The sequence below is a fragment of the Caretta caretta genome, chromosome 3 (genome assembly GCF_965140235.1).
Source record: "Caretta caretta isolate rCarCar2 chromosome 3, rCarCar1.hap1, whole genome shotgun sequence".
NCBI lineage: Eukaryota > Metazoa > Chordata > Testudines > Cheloniidae > Caretta > Caretta caretta.
Genome location: NC_134208.1, coordinates 139,086,148 through 139,098,317, shown reverse-complemented (window position 1 = coordinate 139,098,317; position 12,170 = coordinate 139,086,148). Strand labels below are relative to the sequence as shown.

At 39.2% G+C, this 12,170-nt stretch overlaps 1 protein-coding gene across 1 annotated transcript in view; it reads right to left on the bottom strand.

The window, feature by feature from the left end:
* The window catches only part of FMN2 (formin 2), a 244,214-nt gene that overhangs the window by 29,186 nt on the left and 202,858 nt on the right, over positions 1 to 12,170 (bottom strand). The window contains exon 16 of the mRNA XM_048843776.2: positions 2,149 to 2,298. Within this exon, the coding sequence (XP_048699733.1) occupies positions 2,149 to 2,298 (150 nt within the window). The remainder of the gene's footprint in view (positions 1 to 2,148; positions 2,299 to 12,170) is intronic.

Sequence of the window (12,170 nt, the reverse complement as noted above, 5' to 3'; positions counted from 1 at the left end):
CCTTTTCCTCTAAGATTTTGCCTGTTGCCTCTATAGCACCTCCTGCTGGGGTGTGATTAGTTAACAGTTATATAGTTAGATGCAAATCACTATTATTAAGTAGTATTAATTATCATTAACCTTGGTACCCTGGGGATGGAAAGAGCAAGCCAGGACCTCCAAAATTCTTAATCCATGCTGACAGAACATTACAAAAAAGCCTTGAGTCAGTTCAGCATGATGTACTATTTTCTGTATTCCACATTCCTCATATCATAATGGAAAAACATTAATAAAAGTGGGTCTTTGTTTCTTAGGTGTTTGTCTGCCTTGAATGAATTTCTCCCATGGGAAGTCATGGACCTCTTTTTTCAGATCATCATAATCTCCTCCTCCACACCGATCTATATAGGATACTATATATGGAGGACAATGATTTCAGGTAGGGTAATAAGAAACTCAAGCAAGTGAAAACTTAATGGTCTTGTTTTCATTACAACTTCTCTTGTACTTCAAAATATGTGGAGAAACAAAGCAAACAAACATTTGTATAACAAGCAGAGAATCTAAAAAGTGTTTTCAAAATTTTCCATGAGCTGATCTTGGAAGAGTCAAAATGTATTTCCCCCCCTTTTTAAAAAAAATACTAACGGAAACAATATGTACAGTGAGAGGCGTTCTCACCATTTTAAGAAAAATAACCTAATAATCAGAAAAAGAAAAAAAATTAAAAACAATTTTATGAAAAATACATGGAAACACAAGATAAACCTTTGGCAACTATATCCCAACCCGGGAAACTGGAGATAGAATGAACTTGGGCTGAAGTTAAATACTAAAGAGAGAGATTTAAGTACATGAAATCATTTCAGACAGGCAGTAAAATGAAGTGCACCCCCGTCCAGTAAGTACTTGCACCGTGTTAATATTTGCTCCGTAAACTTGCCATAGAATCAGAATCCAGTCCTCGTTTTCTTAATTGTGAAAAGGGAATTCACTCTAAAATATCTTCCCCTGTACTTAAAAATCAATTGTTTTGATTTGACTTAGATACCTGATTTTCTAGGTGCTAGGTCCCTATAGTTTCCATTGACTTTAGCCACGCAGTAATCTAATTTCAGTGCGAATTGTGCATGCTCAGCACTTCTGAAAAGCAAGCCCTTTTTATTTAGGTGCCTAAATATGTGCTTACATGACAAGTTTTGATAATCTGAGTAATTTCATTAACTTCCCAAGGAAGTCATTGTGACTACATGTGTCAAGTTATGCATGTCTATAAACATTTGCTGTTCAGGCCTACCTCTGTAAAATTTCATTTTATTTTGACATTTATTAAATCATAGCAACATTCTTATGCTCACTGAGTTACCAAAACCAACAACTATATATAGTATACAATAGCTCCTCTAGCACAAGTTGTAATCCACGTCTCAGTGAGTGTTAGAATGACTGGACAAGCTCCCGCTTATATGACAGCCACCATCTTAGCCAACATACTAGCTTTAGCTAAAGAGCCAAGATTTCTTAGCTGAGAGCTGTAACAGACCCACATCATCTGTGGATCGGCACAAAGGGGCACCTGTTATACACACATACCAGAGGGTTACACAAGGCACAGGCAGTTATGCCAATTTTTTTTTCAGTGATCATGCCTTATTTCTATCATGGTGCAAGAAAGCTCAAAAAACTAGAGTTTGGGTATTTTATTTGTTTTGGTTCTCTCTGTGGGATGACCTTGCTAGATTTTTCTCTCCCCCTGCTATAATAGGTCAAATATTTTAGGATGTCATCTCTGGATATTGAGCCCGGTCTATGACTCACTATAAACATATGAATGAGAAAACCTCTCAATGACTTTCAGGACTTAAGTGAATAATGTTTCATTGGCTGGATTAATAGTGATGTATCAATTACATGCTCTAATGCGTCATTCATGGTCATGTGGACAAAGACAGAAAAAGCTTGGCACAAACTGAAATTTTTACTGATTACTAGACTTCATGACTGTTAGGATGTATTTATAAAAAAATTAATAAAAGTTTGTATCAGAAGCTATTTGAAAGATATTAGATGTATTTTTATGCCCATGTTGATTTTTTCCTGAGATATTGCTCCAAATACTCTTTTAGAAAGAATATTAACAGTCATTGTAAAAATGAGGACACCTACTTTTCTTGCAGAATAAGTTTGTTTTCCTTCTTCCAGAGGTCTTTGAAGTCAGAACTGAATTCATGCCAAATACTGAAGAAAGCATGAGGTGACACTTCCTTCTCTCCCATTTTTGGTTTCATACAGAAATAGGCTGCAGTTTCCAAAAAGCTGCCAAAGACAACAAAAGCATCAAGTATTTTGTTATCTATTGATATAGAATTTTTTTCTGCATCCAAAACCTGGCATAATACACAATTACTATTGCTAATAGGAGTGAAATATACGGATTATCTAGCTCTGATGTTTTCCTGTACATATTCTGTTACAATATATTTCCTCAGCAATGGTTGGGGTTTGGTATTTAATAACACACACATTGTTTTTGACCAAAGCATTGTCCATATTAAAGCCAAGAATGAACGTACTCTCTTCAGAGCCCAGCAAAGCCAGACCTCAACACCTTTCCTTGCATTGCATTTTTATTATATTTGAAACTATTTTAAAACAGAGCTGAAATCTAAAGCAGTTCCAAACAGTCTTTCACTATGAAACACGACAATAGACAATCTAGCAGTCCATAGAAAGGTGGTATTACAACAATTCTTTTCTACCCTAGACAATAGTAAAACTGCTAGCAACAGTCATACTAGAAAATAGTTATCAATCATGATTCTGACATAACTGTGTTTGACACCCATTTCTGAACATAGATATCGCTAGAATAGATGACAAAGTAAAATATGTAGAGCTGAAGAGCAAGCAAGAATTGCTCTTGAAGGATACAGAGGACTACACAACAAGATTTAACACAATGGCTGTGATTTCAATGAAATGTAACCCCCCCCATAATTAGAGCCTCTCTCTCTTAGTTCCAAATTTTAAAAAATGGTCAACATGAAAAAAAATATGAATTTCAATTCAAATGGATAAAGTTATACACCTATTCCTTGAGATAATTTTACTGAAATCTCATCCAATTTTATTTGTAATTAAAAATGCCAACGTGTTCAAAATAGTCTTCAAGAACAATTACATCAAAATATAAGAATTCAAATTTTCACGTTTCTATGAAAAATTGGCCAGTTTGTCCGCAACATTTTTTCACAACACAATGGCTCAGAACATATCAGAATATTTATTTTATTTGTGTGTTACACTATTCATACAATGCTTCCAAAGCCTGCTGGTTTGGGGTGTAGGAGAATGGGATAAGACGACAGTACAGCAATGGACACTAAAGGAGAGATTAGACAGACAGGGAACCAGTTTTGTGCCCCACATGGTACTTCAGATTACTACTATTCAACCACCCATGAAATAACATTTTATGAACCCATACATGGTGAGACCATATTAGTCACAGAGTGAAATCTTGGCCCCACTGAAAACAAAGAAATTTTGGTATTGACTTCAATGTGGTTAGGATTTCACCCACTGACTGATTACCTTAATTATAGTTACAGCAATAGTGCTATGACAGTTGTTAGTGCATGTGCCAGACAGCTAATCAAAAGCATATGGAGAGTGATGGGCATTACAGGATGGCTTGGGAATCTTCAGGCACCTTTTGAGTCAGTGGCCATTTCTGAGTAAGCTACTTAAAGACCATTCTGTGTTTTGCAAAACACAGGAAAATCAGTAGCTCAAAGAAAGAAGAGGCTCGGTTTTGACAAAAACCTAGGCAAATAGGCAAATGACACTAGGATATCAGACCCAATTATAGCATGAAACAAGGGAACCCTAATAGCAAAATGACTGATCTGAAAAAAACATCATCAACCTGACTAGAAGATGATCATCACAAGAGAATGAAAAATAGTCATCTCAAGTAATGTGTTTAAATTTGAGGTAACAAGCTATAATCACTCTACATGAAACTATCTCATCAAGCAGGGAGCCAGGCCAGAATGAAAATCCAACAAATACATGTTTGAGTTTGATAAATGGTACTAACATTTACAGAAGACATGAAGGCTTTCATTAACAATCCATGGGATCAAAGGGAGTTAGTCAGGCTTTTCCTCTGATCATTGCTAATCTTGCTGCGAACCACCAGTATAGCCAATTCAGCCATACATCTATGTTTAACTCTAGCTAATGGCATTCCTTCTTCCAGTCAGTTACAACAGAATGCAAGTCCCCAGCTGGATTGATCACCTCCCATGGCAACCAATTTGAGGGAAGGGGAAATTAAGCTGTTTGTAAAATGTGAAAGACCAGAAGCTTGGCAGATTGTCAGTTAATGTGTCACTTTTCTAACACCTGTTAGTGCAAATGCAGAAGACACGACCTACAACACAGTTGGACCTAAAAGCAGGAAGCCCCAGGAATCCAGGTATTTATCTATCCTGGTAGCACAGGTGAAACAAATCCAAGGTAATCATCTCAACTTCTTTAGTCAGAGGTATGTTGATGTTCTCCTTACTGTATCTTGAAGGAGAAGGTGGCAGGATTCAGATATGAAAAGCAAAAGATCAAGACAAAGCGAGGGAGAAGTGACCCTAGATCCCCAGAATGAAATTTGGGAAGCAGTAACTTGTTTATGTTAGCATACTCTGTGAATATCAGATTTTGTAATCCGTAAGATTACAGTTTACATATGTTAAAATAGAGAGACCTCAAAGCTGACTCTGGAGGGGACATGGAACATATGGCTCAATTATAAAAAGGGATTTAGACAAAGTCGCAAATAAACCCATGAGGTTAGGAGTGGATATTGCCATTTCACATTTCATTACCACATTATTGAGCCACACAACAGATGCTTTGTTGGTCTGTCACGGTGTTGTGACTCACCCCTGCAGAGCCTCCTGCTGGTCTCTCAGGGAATTTGCTTTTCCAGCCTCTGGAGCGCCCTCTGCAGGCCGGTGTCCCACTTGCTGCTGGCCCTGTGTCCCTCCCCAACCCCAGTGCCCCTTTCACCCAGTCTCTGGGTCTCCCCCTCCCAGGGGAACCCCCACCCACTATCCCTACCTTGCCTCAGTCTTTGGCTACTGCCAGTCACCATTAAGCCCCCGCATACTGAGCGGACTGCAGTGTATTAGCCAGTCATCACAGGCAAGGGGGGGTTGGACCTGCTGCCTCTGCCTACCCGTGGGCTGCCCCCTGCAATTCCAGTACACCTTTTTAGGCCGTCTGCCAGGCCTGCAGCCTGGGGCTTTTCCAGTCTGCAGCCTCCCAGCTCCTCTGGCCTTCCCCAGCCCTGGTCCACTCCAGGTACCTTCTCAAGGCAGAGAGAGAGTGTCTGCACCTGGCCCACTGCCCTCTCATAAGGGCCAGCTGAGCCCTGATTGGGGCGTGGCAACAGCTGAGCCTGCTTCCCCCAGTCAGCCTGGGAACTGCTTTCTCCCAGCCACAGCCCTCTCCTGGGCTGTTTTAAGACCTTTAAGGCCGGAGTGGGTGACTACCCCGCTACCTGGTCTTTTAACAAACCTTGAAGCAAAACACATTTCAATAGCGCTTATAGCTATATATGCAGCATGTGTATGGTGGTCAGAGTAGGGGACTGGGAGTCACGACTCCTGGGTTCCATTTCCAAATTTGTTTCAGTAACATATGACCTTGTGAAAGTCACATAAGCTCCCTGTGCCTCACCTTCCCTATCTGTGAAACAGGTGTACTTACTACTCCAAAGAGGTGTTGTGGAACTTGCTTAATGTTCATAAAGTACTACGAGTTCCTCAAATGAAAGGTGCTTACATCCCCCATACTACTAAATCATGTTTCAAAACAACACAAAATCTGTGCATCAGAGAAGGTGGGAAAGGAGAGGGTTAGGGTTATTTTCAAGGATTAATAGAGGTACAGGAGGTCAGTGGCTTTGTTCCAGTCAGCGTGACTTTTCAAGCTTGATTAAAAATAAGGCACTGATGTTCACACTGCTGCCTTATCCAGACAGGGCAAAGGCCAAATATCTGTTAAAAGGATTTTAAATAGGTTTTCATATTCCCCACACTGGCCCCAAAGAACATTTAAATATCATTAAATCTGCTAAATCTGTGAAGGTGGTGGTTTCTGAGAAAATAAATAAGGAAATGAGATTAGGGAAGGTGGTTAGCTTCCCTCCTCCCCCAGTCTTCCCTTCCCCCAATCTAATCTCTAAAAACTTAATTGTTTCATCTCCAGGCACATTTCAGAAAAACATCCTAGACCTAAAAATTTTATTAAGATGATGTTAAAATAAAAAGAAAACGGAACAGAGTTTAAGCATAGAAGTTTCTGTTTATCAGGGAATAACGTACAGATTATCAAGGGGTGTGAAGTTCGGTTTAGGATCGGATGTCTTAAGGAATACATAATCTGCAATATCCCCAACTGGGGGTAAAAGGTTAATGGGTCAATACATGCTACTTATTTTACACCTCTGCTATTGTGCGTTTTTCTATAGATATTCGACTACAAAACAACTAAACGTAACAATCAGCATTATTAGAAAAACCTGAATCATATTTTTAAACCTACTCGCCACCAGCATGTCGACCTACTGGGTCAAATCAATTAGAAATACTTTGAGGGCAAGCCATAGACTGCTTTATCTTTTTGTTCCCAGTTAACACACTACAGCAACACACAATAATTCAAATTCAGGTCTGCCATGTGTCATACATCGACTGGACAACTATCCATTCATCTGACCAGTTTATCAATACCAACAAAATGTGTGTGCATGGAGATATCTCTCTTAATTTGTGGATGATATGGGAGTGCCTATTGCTGAAGAAAGAGGAATGGAGGAACAAACCACAAATTGGCATTTTTAAGAAATGAATTAGAATCAATACTACTCAACAGTGAAGAAACAGCTGCAGAGTCTCCTCAGGCTACCCAGGCTCCAGCAGCCAACAAATAAAGGTAACTGCAGGTCCAGAGACATGGTTTGAATTTCACTTGCAGGGACATTATTCCTGGCTGACCTTACTGAGAGATGGTTAACCCACACTCTCTCTCTCTACATCATGGTTCCAAACACCAAAAACAAAACACCTGAAGGCACAGCATAGTAGCAGTGATCAGTCTAAACATGGAGTTAAGACCATGGAAGATGATTCTAGATTGTTTAACAAATGAAGGACTTCAACTGCAGCTATATTCGGTCAGCTGTTGTTGATATGCACTAAAGTTACTACTCACTTACGTAAATTTGAGTTTAATTAATTGACATTACCTCATGGGATTTCCCTCCCTGGTAGTAGTTGTGAGGCTTTGGGTTCCAGAAGTATTCCCAGATTCAGATAGTAGGTTTATCTACTTCATAAAATACATGCTATCCAGTGATTAAGGTTACAGGTAAAACAGCTAATAACTAAGGTCGAGTAAGGGGAAGTGTAGGCGTGTTTGGAGAGGGAGAAGAACAGCTAGATGTAATCAACAAGGCGCTATACAAGTACATGCAACTTATTGCTCTATTTAAATTTGACGTGAGTTGTATTATATTAAGGCCCAACTTATGTAGCGAGGCTTTATAAGTTTGTTATAAGGGCAACATTTGGCCCTTTGGATTTAAGGTGAGACATGAAAACAAGAGTACAGTATATAGCTAGCAGTTAGTAGCTGCGTTCTGGAAAGTTAGTCAAATGAATTGTCGTATTAACCCCTCTCAGCATCATTTTGTTTAGCGGCAAAAGCAATGACAAATATTCTGTTGTCTCTTGTATAGAATATACAGCTCCTTTAGCATAAACACATTGGTGAGAATATGTAAACAAGGAAACGCCATCTATCTGATCAAGGTTGGGCTTATGATTTGGAGGGCTCTCAGCAGCTCTAGCAGGTGGAATTAAGCCTCTTCCCTCTTGGGTTCTGCTTCAAAAAGGGATAAAAAGGGCCAACCTCCTAGTTTCTGAGATAGGTGACTGGAAGAAACAGGATCCCAAACAGTCACTTGGACAAGCTGGTATATTTAATTCAGGTTCCCTTTTTATTGTGGTTTCAAGGTTACGAGTGCATTTTCATACAGTTTTTACACATTTTCACCTATTGCCATCCTTGTCCTGCATAATGAAAAGTGGGGAAATTTGATTGTAAACACAAGTATGGGGAAAAAAATCAAGCATTCAAAATTTTATAAGCAAATTTTGTTTTGTTAGGCAGAAAACAGTATTATTGTATTAAAAACAAAGCCAAGTTAACATACCACTTTAAATTAACTGCCAGGAACCATCAATCTTTCCTTGCTTTTGCCGATTTATATTGTGTAACTATGGTTTTTGTAATTTTGTTCTTTAGAGAACACACTAAGGTCTCAAGTTTCTCCCCCGCCCCCCATAAAAAGTTTCCAAATGTTTGCAATGTTTTTCATTCTAAATCATCCTCCTCATCTCCACCCCCCCCCCCCATCCCATAAATGTATACTGAATGCAAAAATGTTTTATTGCTCCAATAAAGAAAAAAATCAAACAACTTTGTATTTGGGGGGGTGGGGGGAATGCTTTGGAGGAATATCTTCACAGAGTACTCCTATGCCAGCCACCACCCAACATAAATCATAAAAGCGGAAGGCCAACAAACTATATTGTGGCAGACTAGTATTTTGTGGTATTTTTCTATTCTTAATATGACAACGAACACTCAACATCCTTAATGCTTAATGATAACAACTGATCGTATCAAAAGTATAAATGAATAAATAATATAACTGCACAACATAAATATTTATAATTTATACTTTATAATGAGTGTAGCAGATTCAGCAACACTTACAGATTCAGCAACTGTCACAGAACGTACAGTGTAAGTGGCAGAGAATCGTTACATTCAAGATGCAACATTCAGAGTTTAAGTTATTTCATAAACATTTCTTTGGAAAAGTTACAATTTGCAGGGGACTGATTGACTCAGGATGTTGCTAAAGGATTATGCCTTTTGTCTCTAGAATGCCAATTCAAATGCAGCCCAGGCCAGTAATCTAATGCCTGAAGCCATCCAGTGGTTGTTGGCTTCCTCGGTCTAGTTTCCCATGGACAAAGCCCATTATACAAAATCTACAGCCGCGACTGGAACAAAGCAGCAATCTTGTTGGAACTCTCAAAGAGGCCAAAGAGTGAAGTGAGCGTGGAGACTAACCTACCTTTTCAACCCTAGAATTATCCCGCTGCAGACTCGCTGCTGCAGGGTTGGGTTCGGAGTTTTTTGATGCTGTGTAGACGTACCATAATGCTACCATTTTTAAAGGAGTTGTGTGTGTGAGATGCAAGGTGACCTTCCACATAATATTTTTTGTTTTACTTCGAGAAATTTATTTTATTGACATAGGCCCAGTCTTGAAAGATGCTCCATGCTGGTGAACCCCCATGTCTCTGTGATACTGGATGTCTCTGCAGGATGAGGGACATCAATTTCTTTAATTATATAAGTAGAAAACTCCGCATGTATCTTATCAGATTCAATACACATACAACATTAAACACAGATTTGGCTAATGCCTGGCATCCCCTAAAGAAGCTGGGTAGCGGCTCCTAATGTTTGGTACAGTGAGGAAATAGCCCTTTTTCCTCAGCCTCTTAACCCTCATGTTCTACCAGGGGAGGATGGTGAGGTCTCACCATGGAAGAAAGGGGGGCTGACAGCAGGCCTCCACCAGGTGGAAACAATTAAGGAAGGAATGATGACCTGCACTATACAAGTTTTTGCTAGATATGTCCCAGATGAGTTTAATTAATAAAGTTGTGACCTAATTAAACCACATTCCTTGCAACTGTCTAACTTAACTGGTGTGCCCAGGACATTGGGAGCTGGATCAGGATCTAACCCATAAGGTGATTCTTACAACAGAAGGGAAGAGGGCCATGCCTGCAGGGACATATCTACTCTTCCTACTCTATTTTCTTCTCTTCCTGCTCCACTTCCCAATAAAAATTTGAATGACAAAATTATCTAGGCTAGACAAGACTAAACTGTGAGGAACTACAGAAGAATGTAGCTACACTTGCCAACTAGGCAATGTGATAGAAGATAACTTTCAGTGCATATAAGTGTAACCCACACATCTCCTGGGTGTGGTGTCCTGTCCCATCTAGTGGCACTGAGACCACTTAGAGAGAGATAAAATGAGTCTGCTCTACAGCCTTAGCTAAGAGCAAGTTGGCTTTTAGTTCATGTGGTAGAGGCTCATGCACTAAGCTCCAGAGGTCCCCGGTTCGATCCTGCCCGCAGATGACCAGGGTTTGTTGGTGTTACTTAAGCACAAGATGATGCATGCTGCAATAAAAATATGATTAATTCTAATTCAGCTGTAATCTCTCAAGAAAACTATCTTGGCATCACTGTAGTGAAACCACTTGCTGAACATGCTGCGGTTGTCAAAAAAAGCAAACATGCTGGATCTAAGGATTTTAATTTCTGCAATTAGAGCGTTTTTTGACTAGCTCCTTGATTTTTTGTTTAAAACCTCCTTTTCTAAAAGCTTAGTGCCACAGTGCTAATTTGCAGTATGATTCTTACTCCAAAGATACTGACCTTAATTATATTCGTGTCACTATTACTTAGTACTCCACTAGAATTGCTTCTTGAACTAACTCCTGCATCTCATTTACTGTAGAGCTAAGAATAGACCCTCCTTATGAGCTTTAGAACTAGCTATTCCAAGAAGCAACAATCTTCAATAACATAAAATTGGTACTTCTAAGCCTTGTCCCATTTGATACACGTTTGTGTTAGCACTTGAAGTTCCCTAATGAAATTAAAAGGCAATAAATTTAAAACTGATAACAGGAAATTTAAAAAAAGGGAAAAAACGCCAACCCACAACATAATACTTAAACATTCAAAAAACAGACATGTAAATGGATTTTTTTTTCAAAAATTAGATAAGACAAACATTTCATAAATGGACATACATTTTCATGATTCTGCCTGGGTTTAGGAAAAAACTTTCCTTTATGGGAAACGTTGTTCCCTAATTACCCATTATAGGGGATTTACATGGTCTGACACTTGCCTTTATCAGAGACAGGGCACTGGACTAGAAAGACCATTGACCTCATGTGTGGCAGTTCCTAAGCTCATACATTACCTGTTTCCTTTTTCAGCCCTTTTCCCATTGAGCATTTCTCTCCTGCTACAACTAATATATAGCTACGATGTGTAAATTCCTACTGCTGAGTAACTCACACCAGTAATATGAGCCACCAAGTGAGAAGAAGATCTAACAGGGAAGGAATCAACTGTCAATGAATGGAAGGTCACAAGGGTATGGGTGGCAAGGAAAACAGTAGCGAAAGGAACCCAGAGGAGAAAGAAAGAGTCCAACCGTATTCTCTGAACTTTCAGTTAAATTTTAGTTTTTCTGCTCAATCTCTCTCTCCACTCTCAGCCTTGCTAGTGGGAGTTTTCAACACATATTCCAAGCATTCATTCAATTACATTTTAGCTTCACAGATCCCCTTTGAAGGAAATCCAAACCATTGTGTGGTGGGGAGCGGGGTGGGAGCAACGTTTAAGGTTTTAAAGGCTTACCAGACTTAGGTGCTACATTTCTAGGTATTGCTTTTCAACAGTACCATTCTACCATTAGGTTTGTTATTACTCTAGGTGTCATCAACCTGTCAGCACAAGAGCAGGTGTGAAGTATTGGTCCCTACCATATCTAATGCCATTGAAGCTGATGGAAGTTCTATGCATGCAAGGAGTGTCCTGTCAGGCCTACATTATTTCTCAGGGAATTTTGGAGGTAAACATTCCCACAATTCACCTGTTACTACAGCAAAGAGAGCAACATAACATTGCTAAATGCATTAAAAAAAAAAGTTCAGAAAACAAAGAGGTGCCTGAGAGACAGCACTTGGGAAGCACTTTAAAACCTAGCAATCCTTGGAATGTAGAAGTACCTGTATCAAATAATGAAATAAACCAAACCAAAAACATCCTGAAATGAGTAGATGGGTGTTCCATATCCAATTGTACTCATCCTAAATTCCGCAGCCAGTAATTACGTTAGTGTGCAGAAACCATCCATTTGTCCTTTTATTATATATCAAGTACCTGTTACTGCATCACAGAGCAAATTTCAATTTCACATAGCAGAACTTACTCTAAATTCTCAT